The 27,776-nt window shown below is 44.8% G+C and overlaps 2 protein-coding genes across 6 annotated transcripts in view; one reads left to right on the top strand and one right to left on the bottom strand.

Moving 5' to 3' along the window:
- Window positions 1-246: 246 nt before the first annotated feature.
- Window positions 247-19,311, bottom strand: LOC135414920 (histone H2B 5-like). 4 transcript variants are annotated; one of them, XM_064656256.1, is made up of 3 exons: window positions 19,126-19,311; window positions 17,151-17,320; window positions 247-5,155 (listed from the first exon to the last, which is right to left on the bottom strand). In XM_064656256.1, the coding sequence occupies exons 2-3, from the start codon at window positions 17,185-17,187 to the stop codon at window positions 4,755-4,757; spliced, it is 438 nt and encodes a 145-aa protein (XP_064512326.1). In that variant the 5' UTR covers window positions 17,188-17,320; window positions 19,126-19,311; the 3' UTR covers window positions 247-4,754. The 4 variants fall into 4 exon arrangements, with proteins under 4 accessions (XP_064512326.1, XP_064512324.1, XP_064512327.1 ...); XM_064656254.1 differs by lacking the exons at window positions 17,151-17,320; window positions 19,126-19,311 and adding exons at window positions 15,723-15,861; window positions 16,443-17,125 and having other exon boundaries at window positions 247-5,164; XM_064656257.1 differs by lacking the exon at window positions 17,151-17,320 and having other exon boundaries at window positions 247-5,164; window positions 19,126-19,307.
- Window positions 19,312-19,537: 226 nt separating this feature from the next.
- GRAMD4 (GRAM domain containing 4) overlaps window positions 19,538-27,776 on the top strand; it is a 78,398-nt gene continuing 70,159 nt past the window's right edge. Inside the window, exon 1 of one of the 2 annotated variants that reach the window (XM_064656251.1) lies at window positions 19,538-19,718. In XM_064656251.1, the coding sequence (XP_064512321.1) occupies window positions 19,690-19,718 (29 nt within the window). In that variant the 5' untranslated portion in view covers window positions 19,538-19,689. The remainder of the gene's footprint in view (window positions 19,719-27,776) is intronic. The other variant, XM_064656252.1, reaches the window with a different exon arrangement.

The raw sequence follows: 27,776 nt of genomic DNA, 5'->3' as shown, positions 1-27,776 counted from the left end.
GGGGTGAGTGATGCCCCATGAGGACTCACAGTGGCAGCCTGTGACATCCTTTCAGTGCAGGGCTCCTCTGGTTTTTCACTGGCCCTCTGCCAGGACCAGCTGGGCTCCATTTCTGTTGGAAGGGTGGTTGCTGTCACTCTGGGTCTGAAGGAAATACCATGGAGAAGGAGAAATGCAGGACCTGGGAGGACCTTGGTAATAAGGTAGCAAAGGTAATAAGGAAGCAAAGACACCCTGACAGCTGGGTCTCATTGATTTCCAACAGGTTGGCATTTATATTTTATTAATACATTTAACAGAAAACAGGTAATTAGCACTAAGATAGGTCATAAACCAGCAGCAATATAACATGGATCATACTTGATGTAACACTTACTGTCAGAAAAACTGTACATAAGCCCACAAGACACGATGCATGAAGTAAGCATGAAAGATTGCTCCCCAGGTACTGGTCCCAGGGAGCTCTCAAAACTCTGTCAGCAAATAATTTCTATGATTCAGTTCACATTCTTCCTTTCCCTGTAAACAATTTGATCTGGATGTAAACCGTCAGGAAATGCTATGATGGGACAAATGCTCAGGGCTGCTCAGAGGCCATGCCAAGCTCTGCTCCAGGGGTGGTCAGGACATGGAGCTATCTGCATGGATGCCTGTCACCAGAGCAGAAGGGTGCACAGCCACACAGCTCTGCTGGGCAGGGCTCTGTAGTGTCCCTCCCTAGGACACACAGTGGTGTCCAGGACAAGCACTTTCCTCCACACTTGTTTTTATGCTTGTTTTCACCATGCTTGAATAAAAACCTGTCTGTCCTGAGCAGGAGCAAACCTCCATGCAGGTGGCCACTCAATTCCTCTGTAGGTTGAGCTGTGCTGTGAAGGGCAGGTGGACTTTAAGCCCTTCTAGCAAAGCAGGGTGGAAAATCAGATGTAGATCTATAGCAGCTTGTTTTATTTCTTTTGTACACAAAAATAAATAACTCAGTGCTGTGATGTCCTTGGGGTTAATATGAGGTTAATAGCAAGGTTGTATTACATTTTTCATCTTCCTTTCCAACTTTCAATCTGTAGTTGATTTACTTTTTTAACTCACAAAACACAGGAGTGGCCTAGAGACACTCCTGGGACTGCAGTAGGAATCAGATAGGGACAGTGGGGCTTGGTATATTATCTCCAGTTTTAAACGATTTTATGAATTCCAGATCTGGAAATATGTATTATTTTAAAAGCATGGATTCTGGAGTGTAGAACCCCTCTTCTGCAGCCAATCTCCTTATCAGGGAACTGTGAAGTATGTCACACCTCAGATTACTTAGTGGACAATTGATCCTTGAACTTTTAGACCACCTTCTGTTGCCTCTAATATTAAGGCTCAGTCCAAGCTCATCACATTCAAAATAATTCCTGTTAAACTGCTGTGAGTGTGCTCCCGTACAGCAGCAGGCAGCTGTGGGAAGGGCAGGCTGCCTTGCAGGTTTGCCTGAACAAGGAGCCTCCAACTGCTACAGCTGGGTGGCTGCATGGGAGCAGAGTCCCCTTCCCAACCTGCTCCCTTTCACTTGTGAAACACTTGAGTCCTCTGGGATCTGCAGAAACGGGATGTACCTGATTTCCAGCATTGGGACTGCAAGAGAAACTGCTCGTGGGACACTGCAAGGGTAACACCCATAGTGGCATATTTAAAAGCCTCATCTTTGCTGCTAACTCAACCACTGCAGGAGACTCAGATTTCCTTTCTTCATTTTTCCTTGACACTAGGGCCATTAACTTCCCAACTGCTTTCTGTGTCAGTCCTAGTTTATACCAGCCTTGCCTTTCCTGGATAATCCCTTCCTTTCACTGGCACAAGTGTCTGTACAACACTGACAGAACAGAGCAGCCACCAGAACTGGGTTAAAACGAAGCTTTCAAGCTTTAACATGGATCAGTTCCTCAATCCTGTGCTTCACATTGTCAGGGGTGAGTAAAAAAAATACAAAGGGAGACTAAAGAGCAAATGATGTGTGCAAGGACAACCTAAACTATAAATGGATGGATGTGATCAGTCTCAGTCACTCAGCTTTAGACAATATAAAAATCCTCTTTAAGTCTTCAGGTATTTTTGTAGCCTTAAATCACTGTCTCTCTTCTCTCTGAAACAAGTTCCAAAAATGGAGAGTGGCAACAGTGGCAGAAGCAAATGGGACCAGTACTGTGAGTACGTATATGGGGTGAGCAGCTCTTGCCCAAAAGACCAGCCTCATTCCTGGCTCCCTGAGCCAGGGACCCTGGAGGACTGACATGTCATTTTATTTTCCTGATTTCTTGCAGCTTGTGGAGACTGAAGCAGGACTCTGCTCTGCTCAAAAGAGTGAGGGTTTAGAGGCTGTGCCAAGTAATCCTAGGAGATGTGTGTCCTGGCTCGCACACATTGCTTGGACTGGAGTAAGTTTATTCCACTTTGAATTTCTACCTTCAAGATGACTCCCCAGGGGGATAAATTCTGACCTGCAGCTCATAGGGACAGAAGAAGAAAGCTCCAGCAATGTCAACCAGCCCTTCACTCCCTATATTCCCCTTATGCATCATCCACCGTCTGGTTTTCTGATGGCCAAGGATGGTGGCTTTAGGCTCACTGCAGGTACATTTTAATCTTTGGCATCTGATTTTGACTCTTTGATTGGAAAATAAAAGTAAGTAGTAAGCTGTCACCTCCAAAGTGTCCTGGCCAAGTGGCCCAGGTTACCAATACTGCTAAGTACAGGTGCTGCTGCTGGGAGCAGCTCCTTGTGGGTCCTGGCAGCCAGCTAACCAGGTGCTGTTCTTTCTGAGAGGTATCACCAGACATTCCTGCTGGCATTAGGCTATGAAACACAGCTGTGTGTTATCACTGAGCAGAGTGCGGTAGGAAAGTCCCTTTCCAGGTGTGGGGTGTTCAAACCAGTGCAGGGGGCTGGGAGCAGCCCATAAACAACTTGACCTTCACTCCTGCACAGAGATCACACATCCAGGCTGCTCTTGGGTTTCTGAGGTGCTCCTGGTTGAGCAGGTCTATGCAGTCCTCTCCTCAGACCAATTGAAAAATGACTGCAATGTTATTATAAAACCAAGGAATAACTGAATCTTCTGGAGAGGCAGAGTCCTACAGCTCCAAAAGCAATCTAAATTTTTTAAAGGTTCCAATCACTCTCAAAGCATAAAGAAACATGATAGAGATAAATGCAGGGGAAAGTTAGAGATGTACTGCAAGGCTGTTATTTTGGAGTATGAATTTACTTTTCGATTAAAAACAAGGTCTTGGAGTTTAGGAAGAATCTGCACTTAGTTCTGGATCCTGTGCCTTTGCTGCTCCTTTTATTTACAGAATAAGTTGCAGAAAACTGTTGTTATTTTAGACATGCATATTTTTTATCTGAGCATTACTGCCTACCAGAGACTTTGATTTTTTTTTTAATGTTGGCTAATTTTGTGTTTTGAGTAGGAAGTTTCAACTTCACACCAGTGCTACACATGCTCTTCTGCTATCCAGCAGTCTGGGCAAGATAAACCTGTAACCAAGATATGCCTCCACTAATCTCTATGGCTTTTAACAAGATTCTATTATTGCTCACCTTACTGTGGATTTTGAGAAGATGTGGGGAGTAATCTTTAAAATATCTGGGATGCAGGAAAGTGTCCCTATACATCCACCCAGCCCCAGTTTTTGGTTTTGCTTTCTAACTGCTGAACAAAGCAGGGAAGGCAGAGCCAGGTGAGCTGCCTGCAGTGATCTATGCAGGGAGCCAGCCTCTTTCCCCCCCAAAATGCATTACCCACCTCTGCTCCCATACCAGATGCCTTCCCAAATCCTCAGTCCCCTCCCAACGCTTCTCTAATGTTTGTCCCGGACCAGCCTAGAGCTCACAGGAGAGGGGACACTCATGGGCCCCACCCCTTCTCACCCACACTTACGGTGGGAGTGCCCAGGCAGCGTCAAGGCAGGAAAAGTCTGTAAAAAGCAGCAGAATTAGCAAAGTCTTGCACATCAAAGCAAGTCCTAAAGCAGGCAAAGCAGCAGCCAGGAAAGGTGGTGACCCAGTCCCAACATCTCGCCTTGTCCATCTCTCCACCTTGGCACAAGCTGGAGGCAGTGCCAGCACCCTCAGCCTGCTCCATGGCTCATCCATCGGGAGCAATGAGGAGGATTAGCACTTGGTATCAACTTGGGCATCTGCCTGCCTGCCAGGTTTGCTCTTTAAAACAGGCTGTCAAGCACAGATAGCTGTTGAATCAATGTGTGCCTGGTAGCTGTCGCTTCTGCCAGCACAGGGTGGGCTGAGCCACTGCACATCAGGAGGGATCCAGGCTATGAGAGAGAGGATGCCAGTGCTGACTCCTCAGTGCCCATATCAGATGACTGTGAGAAAGCAGTCAAACAGGAAGACTTCAGGGATGGTGTCTGCCACTGCCAGTCTCCCCTGCCAGTGCCAAACATGCGTGTTTGCTAAGCACAGAGGAGACTGGATACAGTATGGTTGGTCAGTTCTTTGAATGAGATGTGAAAGCAAGAGCCTCCTCCATGAGCCTTGACAAATCCTTTCCACGTCCTGAACAGACTATGAAAACCAGCTGACATCCAGATCACTGTCTCCTCTTCCACTGGGCAGCTTTTCATGCCCATCCCAAGGCTGCAAATTGCTGTGGATAATAGCTGTGACATTTATCCAGACCATGGCTGCTTACCCGTGCTTGCATGGAGGGCCTGGTGTTTGATGGTCCCATTGCAGAGGTGATGTCTGGCTACTTGGAGCTCGTGTACTTGGTGACAGCCTTGGTGCCTTCAGAGACAGCATGCTTGGCCAGCTCTCCTGGGAGCAGCAGGCGCACGGCTGTCTGGATCTCCCGGGAGGTGATGGTAGAGCGCTTGTTGTAATGGGCCAGGCGGGAGGCTTCTCCAGCAATGCGCTCAAAGATGTCATTGACGAAGGAGTTCATGATGCCCATGGCCTTGGAGGAGATGCCAGTGTCAGGATGAACCTGCTTCAGCACTTTGTAGACATAGATGGAGTAGCTCTCTTTCCTGCTTTTGTGCCGCTTCTTATCGCCCTTCTTCTGGGTCTTTGTCACAGCTTTCTTGGAGCCCTTTTTGGGGGCTGAGGTTGACTTGGCTGGCTCTGGCATCCTGAGAAATCTTTCGCTGGGTGTCGGAGCTGCTTGGAGAAAACATGAAAAAAAATGGAATTCTTTTTTGATCTTCTACAGAATAATTGTATTGAAAGATGAGAGAGTCTGAGTCAGAGACAAGGAATAGCTCTGAATCTGAGACAAATACCCCATGATCCTGTGCAAGCACTTTTGAACTGCCAGCAAGAACTGCTCTGGTTTGTGTATGGCTTTCTGTTGTTCTCTGTTTAAATCCCTATAACACTGGCCTTGTCAATATTGCTGAACACAGGTCTAGTTGGTGTCTACTTAGTAAATATGAGATGGAGGGTGAACATCTTTCTGAGAAAAATATTGTAGTTCCAAAGAAAACACTGACTGCAGTATGGATTAAATTAAATCTTCCTGGAAGACTGTTCCAAGGTATCAGTGAAGCCACCTTTATATGAAACTGGTCAAAATAATTTTATGTGGTTATTACAATCTCTAATAAAACCTTTTCTCTTTGCATGTAGGTAGAAGTTTATTTTGAGGGTACTTGCATTTCTGTGGCTGTTGTTTGACACCATGTATTCCAGTGGAACACAAAATTAATACACTTTTAAGCTAGCTAGCTGAGCTATAGAAATCTCTCATTATTCATATTAGCTAGCAAAAAATATCAGAGAGTAGAAAAGCTTAGAGGTGGTGTCAGGAATCACCTGGAAAAAAACCAGAAATGTGGATAGTAGTCAAACATCAAAGTGATTTGGGGCTACATGTTGATAGAAAGAATTGTTTTCTGCTATTTGGTTCTTTCTGCTTTTGAGTGAGCAGGTCTTCACTGGACAATTAACACCAAACGTGCCTGATCCTCCCTCTGAGTTTTTCTTCATTAGGCCACAACCTGCAGAGCCATGATCTGCAGCTGACTGCTTTCATCCAGAAGTGCAGTAACAAAAAGGCAGTATGTAAACCATCAAAAAACTGTGTGCCTCCACTACACTGGCAAATTTACATGTGCTTTACTACGTGGGTCAAGGGAATAACCGTGTTCCAACCTGGTAAGCTTCCAGCATCACCCCAGGGCTTGGGTTTTACTGCTCTGTGTCCCCTTTGAAGATGACCTAGGAATTTTAGTCTGCTGGCCAAGAGAGACTAGTAGAGAAAAAAGAGTTTCAGAGCTGATGGCATACAGGAAAATGGATAGAAGCAAACAGGAGAGAGAAAGCTGGGATGTAACATATGGTCTGCATACTCAGGAGTATCAGAGAGGGACCTAAATGGTGCCTGTGCCAAAGCAACGGCTGCATGCTCAGCCCTGCCTCTCCTTCTTGGGAAGGAGTGAGACACCTGGTTTCTCCATTGTTGCCTGCATTTGCATTTAAAACTAGATGCAGCAGCACTGTTGCAACCAATCTATGCAAAGTTCCTGGTTGCTCCCTGTGGGAGCAGACATCTTTGATACCAAGGCTGGATTCATGTGCCCACATCTCAGTGGATACCAGCTCCTGCTTCCAAATCATGCAAGAAACTTCCGTGGCTCCAAATCAGTATGTGAGATGATGCCTCCTGCACTGCTGGCTGCTCCGTGCCAAGAGGCACCAGTGCTGGGCTCTGGCAGCCTCATGGTCTGGCAGGCACTGGGCAAGGGGCAATGCTGAGCACTTGAAGTGGGGGTACACTCAGCTGCAAGGGCAGATTGGCATTGCTCGGGATGCCAGGGAGCAGGGAGGCAAGGCCTTCACCACAGCCCTCCAAAACACCCTCCTGTCTAGAAGCCAAAGCTGGCATCAGTGTCCTTAGCGCAGAGTTTCTGCTCCAGCAAAGCAGTTTCTTCTCCAAAGACATGATTTTCATGGGCAAAGTGTTTCACCATGCCACCTCATCCCCTTTCTTAAATTCCCCATGCATTCTTCTCAGTGGTGGCATTTGGAAGGGCTAGTGCTGGACTGCCCCAAAAGTTCTGGACAGCCTTCAAAACTCTGACACCTGCCCCCTTAAACATCACATTTTCTTCCTCTGGCAACATCACAAATTTTCTTCCTTTTTTCCTCTATTTGGGAAGCCCTACTGAGAAAAGAAATCCCCTACTGCTCTGTTTGTAGACTTGAAAATATGTCTTTTCAACGGAAAGGCATTTTTCCAAGAGAAGGGATAACTGTGCACATGCTTCTTTTTCTTTTATGCTCATTTCCTGACAAAAACACCACAACTGAAAAATGCAAACAACTACTTCTTAGGCTTTTTAAAAAGTATGTCCTTCTAAAATATGCATTAATTCTTAAGTGCACTTGTACTGCAGCTTTTAAAAAATGAATATAGTGCCCAACAGTCACCAGAGTGATTTCATATGACTCCAGGAAAGGTCACACCTACAGGACATCTCTGTCCATTTGACTGGCTAACACCCACCCTTGGGCAGCACAGCCAGGATCTTACTCTTCTCCCATGTGCGGCCACAGTGATGCTGAAGTTCAGAAATTAGCACAAAAGCTCTGATTTCCTTGCTTCTCTCTCCCCATTTCTTTGCAGCTGACTGTTTAACAGGTAAATAACACCCGCTTTGAAAACAGATTGTATTCCTTTTGATTTATTTGGGCAGTGTCTACCACAAAGGGCCTGAGTGCACTTACCAGGTAATAAATAAATAATGTTACAAATGATCAATGGTGTCACCAACCCTTCCGTCAACAGTGTAACGCAACCCAGAGGCAGGTGCTGCTCTGGTATGAAGACAGAAGTAGTGGAATTATTCCCTAAGTGTCCATGTGGAGAGTTTGTTGAGGAAAACACTACGTGATCTTTAAAAAAAATGGTTTCTTTCTATGAAAATAGTTGCATCTCTTTCTTTTCCCTTAAAAAAAAAATAAAAAAATAAAAAAAAACAAAAAACAACAAAACCAAAGAAAGAGAGAGGGAGAGAGAAAGAATCTGGAGTTGTTAGGTTTTGTGTTAGGAAGTGCTGCCATCATGATTGACTTCTCTACTGTGAGGCTGACCAAGCACTGGCACAGGTTGCTCAGAGAGGTTGCAGGATATCAATCTTTGGAGATACTCAAAATCCAACTGGATGTGGCTCTGAGCAACTCACAGTCACTAACCCTGCTCTGAGCATGGACTGTACAAGATGTTTGCCTGAGGCACCCCTAACCTCATAATTTCTGTGACTTGGAGACTGAAGATGGGCAGAACACGTTTTATGGGCTGTGTTCTCTTGATGGGCATTTCTTATGGGATACTGCAGCCAGAGACTTCCATAAGGATGCCTAAGGAGGGGAGGCAATGCTCATTTCCAGGTCCAAGCCACTGAGGTCCCTGGGACACAGGGTATGGTCATGCAAGAGAAGGCACTCTGAAGCATCATGGTGACATTTGGAAGGTTTCAGGTTTTTGAGGAAAATCTTTGGGCACATTTTTACTTTATGGCTTTGTATGCTCTGAGTCAATCAGTTATCAGTGCTGGCATTTTTTTCTTTCCTCAGAAAACCAACAACAAAACCAGTGACAGCAATTTTTCCAGCCAGTTCCAAGCAGCAGCCTGACTGCTGCCAGAAACCAGAGCAGTATGGAGTGACACATACATCTTCCTTTGTGTTGACACCCCTTTCTTCAGCATCGTTAAAAGGAAAACGAACAGAAAAACACATTCAAAGATACAAATCACCACAGTCTCAGATCTGAAATGGAAAGGAGCCCTGCTGAGAAATCCCATGCTGTCTCTGTTTTCCTCAGGCCTGATATATAGTTGGAGAGAGACAGGCAGGGAAGCTCCTGCAGAATTTTTGTTCATTTTTTGCCTTGCTGCTGAGTCTGTAGGACCAATGCCAAGCTGGTGACAGAGGTGTGCATGGCTGACTATTAGCCTTCTGGACCTGTCCTCATGCAGGGGTAGAAAAAGTACTTGGATTTTCTTTCTTTCTTTGTCCTTTTGAAAGCTGTCCTTGCTGTGATGAGCTCTGGGGCATCCACTGTAAATTCCCATGCCCACCAGGCTGTTCCCTTACTGTAATTTCCTAATCAACCATAAAAGATACATTTCTAAAATGAACACTTTGTTATTTTGTTTTGGTGGAAAATTAAACATTTGTAGGAAAATCTCAAGCTCTCATCTTTTGGGCATCTGATGTTCTGGTTTTTGCTAATCTTCTGATGTTCTATTTTAATCTTTGCTAGAGTAAATGAGAGCCAGTGGGCACCTGTCCCTTCAGTAGAAATGTCCAGTTCATTCTGTTCAATTATTATCCCTTTCCTTAGTTTCTCCTATTGTATAAAAGAAAGAATACTTGGCTTTATTCCTACATGCCAAGAAATGTAGTGAAATTGGCTGATGCTTTTTTTTTTTAATTTCTCTGAAACACAAAGAAGGGCAACTAATTAGGAAATGTTTCCACCAAAAGGAAAAGGCTTTCCAACAGATTCATCTGCTCTGAAATGCTCATAAGATCTGGTAAATACAGTTTACAAATTACAAATGACTGTTATTGGAACAGCATATTTCTGCAAACTGCAAATCCCCTCCCTCATATAATGTGTAGCCATCTACCTGGAAGTTATTAAACAAGAATTTGCTCATCTGACAGGTATAATTATATAGTAATAGTTGAGAAAATAAGCAATATTTCGTGATTATTTGGTACCAAGCTCTGCCTTAGGTACTGAAGCAGATCAGAAGCGTGATGAGTCGCCATGAGAATTTGGGGATGATGCCTCATGTGCAAAAACTGATAGTCATATTTTGGACTGGAAAGAATTTTTCTCTTGCTATGTTGTCTAGCATGTGATCATGAGGTAATATTTGCTTTGAAGGAAAGAAGAGGAGAATTTCCTAGAATAAGGTAAACTGCTCTGAAATGCCCAATTCCAATGATGGAGGGGCACAGATGACAGTTTTGGGATCCTAGGTCTCCTTCCAGGTAATCCAGTACCAATAATAAGGCCCCATCCCCACTTCCACATGCTCTGCTACATTGTATATGATATGAATGATAAAGTTATCATTTAAATGGCTAACTTTTAACCTGGAATACACACATGCAGTGTTCTAGTGAAGCGATTCCTGCTTGCGTATAAGACCACGACAAGAGGTTAAAACTGAAGATGTCCCTTACTCCTTTACATAGAAAGAAATGCTACAAATTCAGTCCCTGACATAGACACACTATGTCCAAAGAAATCTTTAAATTTCTTTAGAACAAATACAAGCAGAAAAGAGCAGTGCCATACACTGGTGTCCTAACTCTTCGACTGATCCTTATCTTGCTTGCGTTAACCCATTGCCTGGGAGTTCAGTACAGGGTACTCCCTACAATAATATTTTCCCTTCTTTTCTATAATTCTCATTTATTATTTTTAGAAAACATATTTTTAAACACCAGAAAGAGCTGTCATTTCTTGTGCTACTTCTGCCCAAGTTGTAAGTACTTCTCAGGGCTTGGGGGTATCAATCAGAGATGCTTATGTACAAAGTAAGGAGCAGGACCCTAGATTTGAGCTCTCTGCAGAGAAGATACACTGAATTCTTAAGGAAAATAAAATCTTACCCATGAGTGAAGCAGAGCAACAGAGAGACAATGTTGCAAGAAGAATGACTGTCAGAAGGCTAAATATTCAGTCCTTAGGCTGATTAAAAGAGTGTCTGAAGTCAATGGGGATTTAACCTGGGTCTGAAACCACAAATACGATGTTTAGAGATGCTTAGCACCAACAGCCGACATTGATTTCCATTGGAATCTAGGAGGCTCAGTACTTTATAAAAATCAGACTTCATGTTTTATCAAGGTTTTGTTACTGTTAACAAGTACTTAAAAAAGCTTTATTATCTGCTCTTTATAAGAGCACTCATTATCTACCTGATTTGGGATATCTCTGATCTACACACTTGACCAACAGCATCTAATAAATGCAAAATTATATTTTCTTTAGATCAATACCTGTTAAATGTTTATGAGAGTTCACCCAGTTCATCTGCTACAATTACACTCCAGGCAACCTACACACAGAGTGCCAGGGTTTCAGAGAAACCTGTAGGAGCTGGACTTTGATGATCCTTGTGGGTCCCTTCCTACTCAGAATATTCTGTGATTCTGTATTATCACAAACATCCTCAGAAAGTCTTCAGCACTAATACAGTGCAACAGAGAACACAACCAGGCTCACTTCCTTCCTAGGGTTTTATCAGTAAGTCAGAACCTTATACAACATAAACTTCAGCACAAGCTTCCTCTTCAAGTTTCAGAGTCATCAGGATTTGCTGCTCCTGCCACAAATTCTTTTCTGAAGCAAAAGGCTTCTGTTCCATTCCTATCCCACTTCAACTCAGCTGGACCCACAGGGGATCAACCTGTCACAACTCTGTGTCTGGGCGTGGGGTTTAGCTCCTGTCCCTAGACTAACTCAGCAAAGTCACTCGGAAGGCAGGGAGAGGTCAGAGCCTGCTGACCATGTACAGGCAGCTGAGCTACAACCGATCTGGACCAATCCTGCTGGGCAGAAGCAGCAAGACATCACAGCAGCTCCACTACTCAGAAGCATCACAAGCTCTACGTAACTTCTTGGTGGTTTGCAAAGTAAAGACAATTGGAGATGGGTGGGAGAACAAAAATCATAGGTGACTAACAAAAGAAAGGTGCTTTACTTATTCCATTACACCCTATGCTATTGAAAATAAAAAGTGCAGATTTCAAATAAATTGCTCTGTGCCATATAAGAAATGAAAATCACTTGATCTTTAACCACATCATTTCAATTCCTCTGGAAAAGCAGAAGAGCACAAAATCACTTAGTCTGCTATATCTAAAGAACTCCTTCTAAAATGGAACCATGGTCTCTAAACTACTAATGATAATAAGCCTAAAGAACTGCTATGGCCTTTAAGCAAACTATTTTTATGCATTTTATGAAGTAATGGAGAATTATCAAAATTCTAGACCATCTTCATCAGTGCTGAAAAAGGCATCCACTAAAAATGTGCTAATTCAGCCATTCAGGCAAAAATATGAGAGAAGCTACAGCCCAGCACCTGCAGGCCGTAAGGGGAGAGTGGGTGGGAGAGGGAGAAGAAGCTGCCCCAGATGATAGCTGCTTCCAAGTTAAAGTAGGAGTTGTGTTGAAACCAATGCAGACATGTGTGGCACCTCTTCCTCCCACACACCTCATATCCAGGTTTTAATAGGTTTCTGTGACCTTTTCCAATGCCACAGATCATTTATGTAGCAAAAAGAAACAAAAGCTCAGATAGTACCCCAAAATCTGTACTCTGGCCAAACTATATTGACTGGGAATAATATGTTCAGATATAAACCCATGATGAAGTGGAAAGCTATGTGCCCAAATTGGACTGAAGATCAGACTAAGGGCATTAAGGCTTTTGAGTGATGTGATAGGTACATCACAATGTAGGTGTTACCATGTATTCTCAATGGCATGGGTGAAATAAACCCAGCAAAGCTTTTTAACAACCTTCATGGGATATACATGGGTCTAATGCATGTCTGCTCAACAGACAGGGGCAATATCACCAGATCTCCCCCTACATGGGGAGAAAGTGCCACTTGAGGACATGATGTGTGCAGTGGTAATCAATCATGACCAACATTCCCTCAAAAAGAGTCTCTCACTTCAATCATCACTTTCCAGTTACATTACTTACATTTCAGCAAGTCCAGAAAATTATGTAAGAAAAAATAGCAGAAATCACGCAATTACCAAAAAAGTCATGAATATGTGAAAACTGCTTTATCATGGCTATAAAGCCTGGGTGCCTAGGAACACAGAGTGTAAACACAGGAGGTGGGGGTACCACACAGGTACATTCAAAAGGACTGCATGCCATGCCACAAGCCAAAGGGCAGCAAGTGGCACAGCATCTGATTTCATTGCTACAGAATACTGAAAATATTGTAATGTATGTATTAATAATTAATTTGACATTGTAAAAGCAATTTTACTGTAAAACAGAGATGTGTGACCATTACTGGAGCCTGCAGAGAAACAAAGATAAATGTCCTTCCCCAGACCTATCATCATCCAAAGACTGGATTGGGAACATGATCCAGGACTGCTGACACCTTTTTCTGCTGCTGTCATGAGATCACATTACCACAGGCAGAGAGTGCTCTGAGTGTTAGAGGTCATCTTCTGTAGGAAGCAGGAAAATGGAGAGCCTGCCAGATGCAAGGAGAGGAGTGAAGTGTGGCTGGGACAGCACGGCAAAGCTTCCCTGGAAAGGCAAGCTGCCTTTTCTCCAGAAATAGACAGGAGTGAGCACTAAGGACACAAGAGTTATTGAAGGTAAAAGTAAACTCTGGAACAAGAACTGACAATAAGCCATTTTAAAATGTTCATGAATAAATTTACACTGGAGATGACAGGGAACATTATTTATATCCTTACTCGGAAGTGGGAAGATAAAGGCAAGGGAGGAGGGGAGAAAGATGAAGAAACCGATACCTTTCATGGTTAAAAGACAAAACTTAATTTAAAAATAAAAAAAAAGATTTCTATGAGATGGCTCTGGCATAGCAAATAACTGCTCTACATTAACCAGACAATGTATTTCCATTCTATGTTGCTGTGCTACTGAAGAATTGTTATCAAAATGCACAGATGTCCTTCACTTTCTACTTCTCTTTTCTTTATTCTTTTATTTATTGTTCCTTCCTTCATTTTCTCACACCCATTACAAGTGCCAGGAGGTTCAAAGCCCCAGCAGGTTTGCTACCACTTGGTCCCATCTCACATGTGTTATTTGTACAGAGACTAATGCATTACTTGGAACAGCCACAGGCTTGAAAAGCTGGCAGTTGTTCAGAAACAGAAAAAAAAAAATGGCTTTCAGGTCCGAATTAACCCAGGCCCAAATTCCACATTGTACAAATTGATTGTGAGTGGGGCTTTAATTTACCTCTAATTTGTGATAGCATCATTATCACATGGAGTTAGTGTGCTACTCACAAACGCCATCTCCCTTTCAGAGAAATCAAAACGTAATTGGGGATACATTGATATTTACATCAGGCAGGGTACAAAGAGCAATCTGCTGAAGACTTGGTTGCAACCATTAGACCTGCAGTGAAGAAAATGGGGGTTGCTGGACAAGATGACTGGCCCAAAATGCCAGCGGTCCTGGATGGTCAGTACCAATTAGAACAATTAAATGTAAGGTTTGCTTTTCAAAACTCAGAAGGGTTTTCAAAGGCAGCAGGTTTAAAATATCAGTGGAGTACCATACTGTTATTTTTAACCATCCATGGCTCCATCCTCCCACATTCACTTTCCTCCTGAGGCTTCCATGCCTTTAGTCTCCCCACTGCAATAATCCTAGAGTCTCCTATAGTCTCCTAAGTCTGTTTCTTTCTCACATAATGGGCTCTCTTTTTGCTCTTCTTTCTCCCTGCTGGTGCCTCTCCCAGCATGCTTCCTTCACAGAGCTCATTAGTGCCTCTGCTTTGAGAAGCACATCTTTGCAGATGACTGCTAAGTCCTCATCTTGAGTTGTGCCCCAGTCATGAAGCAGGTGCAATCGATAAGAAGGATGATTGGAGCTAGGCTGAGGACCCACAGTGCAGGAGAGGAGATAATATGAGGTTAATTCTGGCATGTGAGAAGGAGGAGGGGGTTACAGGAAGGTTGAGACAGCTTTAGCTTCCATATCTTCAAGGCAGAGGCGCTGTATCTGTGGTGCATTTTAAGACTGAAACACATCAAGAATGGAAATAACCTATATTTATATTATGTATGGTCAGACAGCTCATTCCTGACAGGATGCTCCCCGTCTCCTGTCTTGTAGCACACCCCTTGTTTCTCTGTCAATTTCCAGGTCCCACAGAGGACCTGGAAACTTTCTGCCAACACGGCAGCAGCTTCCTTTCTCTACCCTTCCTTCACTGACATCTGCCAATGGTTAACTTCTGTCCTTTTGGTTTTCCCCTTTCCTTCCTGTTCCTTGATTCTACCTGCCTTTGTGACAGAGAAATGAGGAGACTTACCAAATGATTTCCCTGGCTCTCCTTCACAGTAGGTGTTTTCCTTAAGTGCTGAGCTCCACAGCAGTTCCTTCCTCTCCCTCGTTTTGAGAATTCCTTCTGCAAAAAGTCACATGCTTTTCTGTCTAAGCTTTCTCACACTTTCCAGGAGGAAGGGTAACTCATGTTCTCTTGTAACGCCCAATAACCTTCCAGGAGGTGCACTTTCTGTTCCTCTTCTCCCTTCCTCCACTGCCTTCTACACACACTGCATCCATTGTATTGCCATTTCTGTGTTTTGTTCTCATTCCTACCTTCCAGTCTTCTTTCATGTAATTTTTTCTGCTTGACAAATATCAGTCTACTACATATGATCTCTCTGCCCACAAGAGACACAGGTTATACAAACAGGTTATAAAGAGAGATTTTATGTGCCCAAAGCATGTCTAGTTTTTCTGACAAATATAAGCAAAACTTTTCCCCCTTAAATCTCCAACCACCATGGCTAAAACCCCACAGTTTCCTCTTCAACACACACCATCTGCAATGGTGCAAATTCAGAAAAAAACCTCACCCTAAGTTTTAAGGCTGGTTTGAAAGGTAAAGAATCCCCACTTCAATAGGGTGAAATAATATGACAAGGGTGGTGATTAACTCTCACCACAAAGGAAAATGTTGCGTTGATGTAGGTGGATATAAAACCCCCCACTCTCTTTATGAGTCAGGTAAGCTGCCAGAAAGCAGAGGTGGAGTCCGTGGGATAGAGCTGTTTTCATTCCAGCCAGTCAGTAGTATGCTCTCTGAACGACAAAAAAAATTAGTTTAATTATTAAATGATTTTTTTAAAATGAAGATTCTTATTTAAATAACAAAATTTAACATTTGCCCTGGATCCTCGATGGTGCTTGTAGTCAGTGATAATCAAGGGGAATAATTATTAAACAACTCCACCCCCCACCTCTGAGGTTAATGTAGTATTTTTGGTTTATGTATCTATTCTTCCATCTCCCACCCAATGAATATGATCCTGCAGTCATAGCTCTCTCCTCTCCATTTGGCTCCAAAGAAAGTGGAAGCTGAAAAGCCAAGATTCCAGTCTCACCCCATACAGAGCCCTTTTCAGAGGCAGAGCTTAGAATTGATAAGGAAAAAGCATTTCTCTCCCAATAACTGCAGAAAAATGGCTTAATGAATGTATAAAACAAAACAATGGGGAAAAAAAAAAGAAAAGCATTTTGTGAGGTCTTATTTTGGGTCAGTCCAAGATCCAAGGGATAGTTCAAAGAGATGGTAGTGTCCCTTATCTAACATTATAATATTTTCATTAAAAAAAAACTGAAATTGAGAAATGTCATTAGATCCTTGAATTCAAGGGACTTACAGTCCTCCTCTGGTATTGCCAGTGGGAGCACAACAACTGTTCTGTTCACAGTGCAGCCTGAGCAAGATGCTTTCCTAAGTACACTTCTGAATTTAGGAACGTTTCCCACACACTTAATTCTTCAGTCTACCCAATATATGTGTTGGAGGATGGGTAGGAGCAGTGTATTTCAGGTGCTGAGAAAGGGATGCAATACAATCAGACTACCAGCATAAGTAATTTCTTTGTTTCAGCTGAAGAATGGAAGACATGGAGTAGAGTACAGGTACATATATACAAATATATATGTAGTATATTAGTATACATATTTATTACATTATTATTTTACATATATATGTAAATGCAAGGGATGAAAAGGACAATAACAAAAGGAACAGGGTGGAGAGAAAATGTCAAGAGGAAGGTAGAGTAAGACAGTGGATGGAAGTGGGATGTCAGAAAGGAGATAGCAGGAGAGGATATAAAAAGAAAGACAGAAAGAGAGGGGGAAAAAAAAAGTTGTAAGAAGAAGATATATGAAAGGGAAAAAAAACAAGAGAAAAGCCATGAGTGGACAAAAAGCAGAGAGAGGGGGAAGGTAAAGTAACTAGCGCAATGTTTGGCAAGGCAGAAATACTGAAGCATAAATAAGACACAGAGAGACTCAGAGGGTCATAAGAAGAAAAAAAGACTGCATAGCAGAGAAGATGTGAAATGAGTACTAGAAAGAAAAATCAGCTGCTGGTACAGCACTTCTGAGAGTCATGGGTGAGAAGTGCTGCTGTCCCAACAAGGGACAGAGCCAAACCCTAGGAAGTGACAGGCTAAACCCAAGGAGAACAAAGGATGAGGCTGGGAGAAGACAAATGATACCCTTGTACTAGGTTGCTGCCTTTTGTCTGAAACAGAAATCACAAAGGTCATTGAAATGGCTGCTTCAAATTTACATCTGATACTTTAAAAAGACTCTTATTTTTTCCTGATACAATCATTCTTCCTCTTTCTCTCTCAACATTGGATTAAATTAATTACTGTACACTCCACAGTTACACCTCCCAGCCAGAGAAGAAAACCCCAGACACCATTATGCTTAAAGCAGACTTGCTCTCTGGCTCCCTTTGCCTATAAAGGTAGAAATGTTTCAGTAGACAAAGCTAGATTTCCAGCAGCTCCAAAATCACCATGATGGAGTTGGCTATCATTAGCAAGATGAAGAAAGAAAGAGGAAGCAAACAGGGGGGCATGCTCAGGGAAAAAGCTTTTTTGTTTTCATAATTAGGAAATCTTACCGGTATAGAGGGAAACAAATTGCTGCTGGTATATAATCTGTCACTCCTTTGCACATCGAATAATAGGAACGACAGGGAGTGTGTGGGAAGTACATTCATATTATCAAATTCTTTCTGATATTAACATGTTCAATGTAATGAAAACATAATTGGGAAAATAATATACTGTAACACAAATACTATGGAGGCTATAAAGTAAAAATCCCACGAAAATCAGTGTTCCCAGGGCAGCTCCGGTCTGAGAAACCAGAGCTTTATTAGTAGTAACAGGAGCAACATTTGGAGATGAATGAATGAAACAATGTTTGTAAATGTGATATGCAATTGCACACTCTCACTTGGCTTTCCTTTTTCACAATCTGACTCAGCCTCCCCACTCCCCCATCTTTTGATTCATGAATTCTTGATCTCAAAAATTAAAGAGTTACAAAGCCAGCACATGAAGGGCACGAGATGACGTGAAATACGAGGATACTGGTGAGCACAAAATGTCACCACCCTGCAAATAGACAAATCTGCTAGAGGTAAGCAGCAGAGTCAGGGCCACCCTCTCCAGGGGCCCACTGGAGGATGCCATGCAGCAAACCACAGCTCATCTCCATTGCGCTAGAGACACACGCTGAGGTAGACAAATTTATTACAAAACTGTATATTGTATAATATTGCTTATGCTGCACAGCAGCCACTCTGTTAGGCAGCCCCTGCATCAATGGACCCAGAAGACTGGACGTGAGAGGAGTGAGAAATAAAAGGGTTTCTTATGGCACATACTCCCTGTATTTCTTAAGCTAAGAAAAAGAGATCAAGGGTTAACGACAAGCAGCACAAAACACAACAAACAGTGCATGAGCAATGGCGTACAGCCCTATACGCTTACTAAATAATTAACAAGCGCACGTAGTGTTGACACAGGGGGGTCTGTATATAGGATGATCCCTTCCTTCCCTGAAGGCCAGGGCTCCAGGTGCATTCAAGCTGCAGATGGCCAGCCCAGCCCGTGGGCACCACCGGCTCACTGTAACCGGTGCCAGAGCGTCCCAGGGCTGGTGCCCAGGCTGGGCTGTGCTGGGCTGCAGCCCCAGCGCTGCCACCGCCGTGCCTCGGCTCGGGCACGGGCTTCGCCTTCAGCCCCTGTTTCACCAGAGCGCAGCGAGCTCCGGCCAAACGATTCCTACGCTCGCAGCAAAGCACCGGCAAGGCTGAGACCGTGTGTCCGTGCACTCGCCAAGCGCGGAGCACGACGGAGCCCCTGACTCTGCGGTGCTCAGGGTCTGGCACACGGCGGGGCAGCGCTGCCCGCACACCGCATCGCGGCACAGCAGCTCGCATGCTCGGGCAGCACAGCCCCGCTGCGGGCACTGCGGTGCCCGCCGCTGCCGCACCGCAGACGGCCAGCGCAGTGGGGAGGGTCTTGCCTGCTGGGCGTCTGGACTCCTCCGCAGGCGAGCTCCGGGCAGGTGCGCACCGGGCGCGGCGCGGGGCTGCGGGACCTCTCGCTGCCGCTCCGCGCAGAGCCGGCGGGCGCCGCGCCGGGCGGGCCGCGGCACCGGGGACCCGCCTCCGCCGCCAGTCCCCACCAGGCTGCGACCGGCGAGGTGCCTCACTGCGTCGCCGCCGCCGCCGCCGCTGCGGGCCGGGCCGCACCGCCCACCGCCCGCCCGCGGCCCCGCCCGCCCCCGCCTCTGCGGGCTCCCGCCGCGAGGCCGCCGGGGGCGGGGCGGGCGCGCGGCGCGGCCCCGGCGAGCGGCTCGGGCGCTGCGGCGGCGGCGGCTGCGCGGGCGCTCGGAACGGCCGCGGCGGCGCGGACGGACGGGCACCTGCTGCCGCCTCGCCCGCAGCGGCGCCGCGCTTTGTCCGGGCGGAGCGGAGCGGGCGCGCCCGGCCCCGGTGGCGCGCGGCCCGGCCCGGCCCGGCTCAGCGACCGGCGGCTCTCGGGGCGTCGCCTGGCTCCGGCGGCCTGGGCACGGCGGGGAGCGTGAATGAGAGTTTGCTCCGATTTCCGAGCAGGGTGAGTGCCGCACCGGCCGCCTCGGGGGAATAATAATAATAATTATAGTAATAATAACGATAATAGTAATTTTCTTCCTGTTTGTTCGCTCCTTTCTGTATCAGCCGGGGCAGGTCCCCGGGCCGGGCAGCGGGACCTGCTTGCCCCGCGGGCTGGGGGGCGGACGCGCCCCCTCGCTCCGGAGCAGGGCTCCTGCGGGGCGCTGCCTCTGGCCGCCCCCGGACCGGGTCCCTCGGGAGGGGGTTGCTGTCCGTTGGTCCTTTGTATGCCTTTTGTTCGGCTCACCCGGGTCCGGCGGGGAGGGGGCGGACTGGGGCGCTGCGGGGGAGCCACTGGAGGTCTCGGCCGGTGGCCCAGCTCTCCGGGCCTTGCGGGAATCGGGAGACTGTCCTCGTGGACGCAGGGAGTGTCCGGCTGCCTCTCTCCCTGCTTCCCGGGCGGAGGAGCGGCCCTGCTCTCCTCCCCGCGCCCCTCCGGCACGGAGCAGCTGCCCTGGGCTGCGGGGACAGGCGGTGGCATCGCCGCCACCGGCTGTAGTTAACACAGCGCACGGGGCGGCGGAGAACCCGGTAAAGGCCACATCCCTGTGTGCACACGCAGCCCGTCCCAGGTGGGCTCCCCAGTTGTTGTCCTGGGGACCGTGTGGTGACTGCTGGTCCCTGTCCCCGCGGTGCCGCGCCACTCGCTCTGGGCACGGCGGTGTTTCCTACGGCTGCGTGCGGGGATCTCCCTTGGCGAGGGGGAAGCGGTGCGAGCTGCGTCGCCCCCTCCTTTACCTCCTGCCGCTGCCGGCCGGGTTTGCGCTGGGTGTCATCCTATTTGGCATCCCATTTGGCAGTAAGAGCTGGGAAGGCAGGTTATGTTGTGGGGTTTGTTTCATGAGCGGTAGCTGAGCCTAGCTGAGTTAGGGGCTAACCGCATGTTAAATAGCAGCCGGCAATGTACTGATCCCTCAGAGCATGCAGTATCTGGATGCCTCTTAATGTGGAGCAAATGAGGCACGGGACTGTTGGAGTAGGACCAGAGAAATGCTGCTGGAGAGCTTACTTTCAAGGAGACTGAGAGGATGGCAGAGCCGTGGTGAATGGCTGTTCGACAGTCAGGTCAATAGATGTGGACTTATTTTGTGGACCTCCTGCATGCTTCTGTGGGTTGTTGCTGAGCTTAAAAGCACGTATGGGGGGAATGGGAAATGACAGCTTTTTGTCGTGTTTTTGAGTTGTGCTTCATTGCTGGAGCGTTTCAGATTGAGTAGATGTGGTACTGTTAAGCTTGTGTGAATGTGGAATGAATGATGGATAAGTTTTTGGGTATCACATTTCCAGTGGCAGTTGAGATGTGGGTGGGGAGAGGAAATATTTAATAAAGACCTAGGGCTCCCAGGTCCCCGTGCTCTGACAGGATCCTGCCTTAGCTTTTAACATGTGATAAATAGTTTCATTCCTCAGAATTAGAAATTAAGCTTAACTTTTTATTTTTTTAATGTCATATTTAGTTATCAAATACCATATCTAGTTGTTCAGAAAGGGAGGGCTTTTTTTAGTCCTAGTCTGTGTTCTTCTGAAGCTGACATTTAAGATACTAGCTCTGAAATGGATAAAATAAAAAATTGGTGGTCTTAGGACACTAAATTGTGCAAAGTTCCATGAAAGCCCAAGTAATGTTTCACTGTTTCTCTTATGGTGGCCACAAGAATTTTTGGCTCATCCCTCTGCCCTAATAAAGGCAATTTTGGGCTGTGATGCCAGACTGAACTGAAGATGAACCATGTCGTGCTTCCTGCTCTGCAGGTAAGCACTTTGGAGCTGGTTTTGTCTGGTAGTAGGTGGGACTAACCTGAGCTAAAGTATCAGACTGATGGGTTTGGTTTATTTTTTTCTCGTTTAACTGTGGCACTGTTGAGACCTGATCTACTCAGCATGTCCTTGGTCAGGAGTTGATTGTCAAGCGGCATGGGGTAGCCTGCTGTTGTTTGGATGTGTATGTGCCACTCCTTGGCGTGGTATGGCTTCTGCTCTGAGTGAAGGCATCAGTCAGGCTTTGACCTCCTGCCTGATGCCTTGCGAACATCATCGCTGTGGCCTGGTGACCTGACGTCAGCGCCTGTAGGGGTGGGAGGAATTAAGGGCAGCAGCTGGGAAAAGCCTGTCCTGGCTCTGCTTTTCTGTGGGACGTGGTTTCAGAGAGATTCGTAGAAGGGAGTTCACAATTGAGAAGGCAAAATCAGGGGGCTGACTGGCAGCCCTGCTGTCTTCCTGGCTGGAAACTAATTTCTTGTGGTTTACAGAAGCAGAAGCTATTCCCTGGTCTTATGCCTTCTCTTCCCAGTATGTGATATTCAAAGCTTATAGGAACAGAAGTTTATTATTAGAGTGAATGGCTGAGGCAATATAGCATACCAAAGAGATTCAGTATTGTTTGAAACCTGGGAAAAAAACCCCAGCTGGATTATTTTATTTTGGTAGCGGAACCTTTGCAGTGTCTGAGAAGTGATCAGTGCTGCTGTTGAAGGTGGGGTACACATCTGGGGTATGAAACATTGTGAATACATGTGATACTACATAGTCTTCACCATAATTCTAATACTGGAGCATTCAATCCTTAAAAAGGCAACTTCAAATCTAGGGAGAAGCATTAACTTTTTAACTCCGAAAGCGATGACAGATCTGTTGGAAGAATAACAAAGACCCTGTTTCTCCTCATTTTGCCTGCTGAAAAGTTATGTTTTGTATTTTGGCTGCATTACCACCAAATCCATAGGGATTCTTGAAGATACGAGTCTGTGTTTTGTGTAACGTGTGGTCCCATTAAAAGTTTTACAGGGAATATTTTTTTTATTTAAAGTGTAATAGATCACATTTCCTGATGTTTTGTTTTTTATTCATAAGTGTGAATAATAAATACTGTTCAGGAATGCTTGAGTCAAGGGCTACATATACCTCACTGAATTTTTTGGGTTAAAACTATGTAGCTATTCAGTGGCTGGTCACGGTCTCTTCTTCCCTCTCGTTACCCCAGTATTTATCAGGCTTAGCAGTGATACCCTCTGATTTTGAAGTCTCCAAAGCGCTGGCTATTACCAAAATACTCCAGTATTATGTGCAGAGAATTCTGCCATCTCAAATTGAAGGCTCTCTTGTCCAAACCTGACTGTGTCAGGCCCAAATAAAGTACACAGTTTTCTGCCTTTATCCTGTACACTGTTTCTGTTTCTTTCCTACATAGATTTTTCTCAGCTAAATAATATCTGCATGGCAGCATCCGTGCTGGGAGGAGAGATCACTTTCTCTAATGGGTTATTTTTATGACAGAGAGTTTGATCAGAGGGAAAGCTTTTGACAGTAAGTGCTTAATCAGAGTCTTTCAAAACAGATTCTTTCTCTGCCCTCTGCCCTTAACCTGGCAGGTTAATCCATGAATTAATCTGTGCACAGAAATATAGACATCAAATGTAGTGGATCGGCCATAGTGTTGGGTGCTTTGTGGTTTTATGTGTTCTGGTCTTTCAAGTTTCTTAACAAATACAGGTTTTCTCTTCGCATCTTTTGGCCATTGTCATTGCTACAGGGAACACACACACAAAACAAGGAAGTTAGGCCTTTTCCTTGGAGCTCAGGATTTGCTAAAACAGTTTATTGGTGAACTCACCTTGAAATTTAATGAGTTAGTGCTGCTTTTTGTTATGACATAAGAAAATGAAGTAAGGAGTCTTTGAAGCTACTTCAGACTTCATAAATATTAACAGGCTCTGCAGTCTTCACAGAGAGTAAGTTCTGGATGTTTTTTCTTCACCTTAATAGTACGTTTTTGTTTGCACAGTAAATCTTCTAACCTTGACTAAACTGAAAGAGCAGTTATCAAATGCAAACCAGAAATACTGTATTTGTGGCTGGGAGTGCTCTTGATGGTTTTCCCCTTTTCTCTTTACCACCCAATCCTTTCTCCTGGTGAATGCACTGGTAGCAGTAAATTTAATTCCATGGCTTATAAGACCAGATTTTCAAAGATGCTTGAATGATTTAAAATGCAGGTTTTTTGCTTCTGAGAATCATGGAAGGTAAAGATTCCCAACTTGTTCAGTTGCATTTGAAAAATCCTTTCTATTTGCTTCTTGGGTCTCCATATGTGTTTAATATTTGCCTGTGTTAATGAGGAAAAAAACCTCACTGGTTTTTTCTAAACATGTCTTGAGAATACTTAAAATTGTCTCTAAGTTTAAAAGCTACATCTGCATCTTAATAGAAATTGAAATTCCATTTAGTTGCAAATCCCCTGTTAATGCAGAAAGTTTTTTGTGATAGCCCATGAAGAACACTTGATCTATTCTGGATACACGTTACAGGAAGTTTGATGCATTATTTTAGAACTTGTTCTAGATCTCTCATCAGTCGCTGAAGAGAACTAGTCTTCTTATTTCACAGAATCTCAGAATAGTTGAGATTGGAAGGTACCTCTGAAGGTACCTGGTCCAACCCCCTGCTCAAGCTGGGCCACCTAAAGCAGGTTGCCCAGGGACAAGTCCAGATGGCTTTTGAGTATCTCCAAGGATGGAGACTCCACAACCTCTGTCGGCAGCCTGTGCCAGTGCTCAGTCACCCTCACAGTGAAAAAGTGTTTCCTGATGCTCAGACGTAACTTCCTGTGTTTCAGTTTGTGCCTGTTACCTCTGCTCCTGTCACTGGGCACCACTGAAAAGAGCCTGGCTCTGTCCTTTCTGCACCCTCCCTTCAGGCGTTTATATACGGTTACAAGAGTCTCCCCTTGAGCCTTCTCTTCTCTGGGCTGAACTGTCCCAGCTCTCTCAGCCTCTCCTCACAGGAGACATGCTCTGATCTCTGTGTTAGACTGTCTCCAGTATGTCCATGTATGTCTTGTAGTGGGGGCCCCAGAACTGGGCACATTACTCCAGCTGTGGCATCACATTTCTCAGTATGCTTTAAAAATAAGAAACTTCTAAAGTAAATTGTGTTATGTTTTTTTAGGATGCAGGTCCAAGAGGTCACTTTGGTGCTGTAAATCACTGATGCGGCTTCTCTGAGTGCTTTTACTCTTCTGCAGGAGCTGATGTTCCTTGTTTAAAAGCCCCAAACGCTTCAGTGTTTTCCTGATCCCATCAGTGCAGGCTTTGACAACTCTTTAGACCTGTGATTAAGGGATTTGTGGCTAGGTTTGCTGGCGACACATGCCTAATAAGCGTAATCATTGGATGCTGAGTCACATGGAGTGTTTCTGCTGTGTGTTGATACAGACTGCTGTCTGAAACAGAGCTCCTTGCAGCTTACAATTTGTTGCTTACGTTTGTGAGGGCACATCCTTGCTGTGGGTTTGGTTCTCCAGCAGCCTTCCAGTGCACTCCGTTGGGGCCGACCAGCCTGCTCTGTGGGCACTTTATGCGTTACTGTTTTTCCCTTGTGACGTGCCTGAAGGTGAGCATCTGTCTATAGACTAAACCAAGTGACGTTTGGATGCTTCCTTGTTTTACCACATCTGTTTTGTATGCATATATGGGTAATACTGTAGTTGATGTTAAGTACAGAATTCGTAAACAGGGGTTTTAAATTTTAGGTCAACATTGTCACGTGCAGAATAAAGCTGTTAGTGTAATGCTGCTAACACTGGTCATGGACAGGAGGGAGAGAGGAGAACAAGAAAAAGGCATAAGGCACAAAATGTCATTTTATCCTTGGGTTTCGCATCAAACTCCACGGCAGAGGACGCTCTCATTTCTTGACCATTGAGTGTCCCCTCCTGCATATGTAGGTATGTGTAGTTGATTAAGACCTTTTTTGGAGGTTCTTAAAGAATATGGCAAAATTATGTGGAAAAAGCAGTTGGCAGTTGCTTGCCTTATCTATGTCCAAATACAATGGTTAATAGACGCTTTTCGAATTTTCGCAGTACCCCACAAGAGTAACCGTACAACATGAGAGGTCTATACTTACCTTAATTAGAAAGAACAAAACGGTACACTTCATGCTGGCCTGATGTATGCAATTAGTGACTGAGTGCAATTAATTTCCAGCTGCTAAAACTGTTTTATCAGACCTCTTGACAGGACTATCAGCAGTTTGTATTGGTATCTGGCATTACTAATGCTTGGCATTTTACCATGTTGTAAAAGCCACTTGTTCCTTCAATATTTATTTCAGGTATCAGGTTACTTATGTACAGAACACATCAAATTCACTGGTTTGGAAACCAACTAATTCTTAGAGACTGAAAATTAGTACCAGGTTTTTCAATGAAGGATACACAAGCATCTTTAGGTGCTCAAAGGGTTTAATTCATAACCTGAAGTTTATCGTTAGCTTAAATTTTGAAAAGTGGCTTCTTCAAGTTAGAAATGTATATGAAAAAGAGGACACCTGAAGGGAATTTAAGCTCTCGAGGTACCTTCAGAAAGAAGTCCTCCAGCTTCTCACCATGTATTTTACTACCTGAGGCTCCACATTCCTTCTACGTTTGGGAAGTGATTTGCCTGTTTTTCTTTCCTTCTCTCTGGATCTCTTCTTTGCGTTCCCAGGTGTGCACAGTAACTGTGCCCTAAAATAACTTGCTGCACTTCTCAAGGTTAACAGCATGTTGTAATTCCTGAGGAAGCGTAGCAGGGCTGCAGAGAGGTGTGTGGATTTTTAACCATCAGCAGTTTTAAAACAGTGTCACAGCCATAGGGATGGGGAAATGAGAAGCATCTGGAGAAGGATCTCTTAAAAAAAGTGGTTTGAAGGCCACGCATAGTCCATGCTGCTGCCTTATAAGCCTGATGAGGTTGAGATATCTTTTTTTCCATCTTGCTTTTGGTACAGCCAGGTGATGTCTGTAGTTGTACAGCTTCAGGGCCCTGCCTAGTTATGTTAGGACTGAAGAGGGTGTCTAAATCCTGTAATTTACTGTAATTTGCTCCAGATCAGAGCCCAGGGAGCTGTATAGTTGTGTGCTTTGGGTACACACTGTTTCCCTCGACACTTCTGTAGTAGCGGGTCCACTCCCAGTAGTAGATTTTGGACACTACCATTATAATTACCAGGTTTTGTTCCAGGAGTAACTGTTCCAGTTCCAGGACCTGGATGAGTTTATGCTTTCTAGGTTGTCTGGAGAGAGTGGCTTGTCCATTTCAAGTCTTAGGGATCTGAGCAGTAGAGAAGAGACCAGTCTGAAAATATCTATAACCCCATTCTGGGAGTGAAGGTAACAGTAGTCTGGGCTCTGAGCATTTTGTAAGATGCACAACTATTGCAACAAGGTACCACCACATTGCAACAGGAAAAAAAATAACACGTTAAGCACCCAAAGATGAAATGCTCTCTGAAGTTCCGTGCAGTTATATGGCCCTCAATGAATGTGGCTTTGGCTACCTGATTCAAATCAAGCTGCATGATCTGTAATCCATGACCCTATCTCTGAACTCATTTTTGTGTTAGGGGCTTACTTCATCTTTCCTCTTGATCACTTTTTCCCTTGTGAGACAGAGAGTAATGCTGAAGGAATTGCCTGAATATATCATCCTTGAAGATCCTGGTTGCTTCCTCTTGCTGCATGTAGCCAAGAGGTTTGATTCCCAGCAGCTGCCATCCTGTTTGTGTGGAGCAAAAGTAGCTGTGAAGCGTGGAACCTGAGAGCAGCAAAATGTCCAAAGCATCCTCATGGAACTAATATTAAGGTGACTTTGGACTGCAATCATCAGATAGTAGTAAAAACCATCTCTGTAGAATACTAAATTTTGCACTACCCTGCAAGGATCATGTCACTGGAAGGAGTAGGAAAACATAACATCTGTATAAATACACTCTTTACGTAGTCTGACTTTTCACAGCATTAAACCACTTGTAGATGTTATTCCAGTTAGATTAACTTTATACAGTTTTGTACTTCTTCAGTGCTTTTATTCAAGATTTTTACACTCCTTTTAAAGGCTACAAAGTGACCCAAAAGGTACCTCCAAGTGTCGAGATCACTTTTTGTATGAAAATGTGGTTTGATTTTGTGTAAAATCCTGCATGGTCTCAGCAGCTCTGTGAGATCACCTGCACTTGTGCAGTGAGGAATGTCCTTCCCAAC

Source organism: Pseudopipra pipra, chromosome 5 (assembly GCF_036250125.1).
Source record: "Pseudopipra pipra isolate bDixPip1 chromosome 5, bDixPip1.hap1, whole genome shotgun sequence".
Taxonomy (NCBI): Eukaryota; Metazoa; Chordata; class Aves; order Passeriformes; family Pipridae; genus Pseudopipra; species Pseudopipra pipra.
Note: the sequence above shows the minus strand (reverse complement) of the source record. Positions and strands in the feature narration are given on the sequence as shown.

Excerpts from the sequence above, each read along its gene's own strand:
- LOC135414920 (XM_064656253.1), bottom strand. The coding sequence starts at position 15,837 with ATGAAAACAGCTCTATCCCACGGACTCCACCTCTGCTTTCTGGCAGCT. Across the intron at positions 5,165-15,722 it reads ACGCAACATTTTCCTTTGTG|CTCCGACACCCAGCGAAAGA; the intron begins GTGAGAGTTAAT and ends TTCTCCAAGCAG.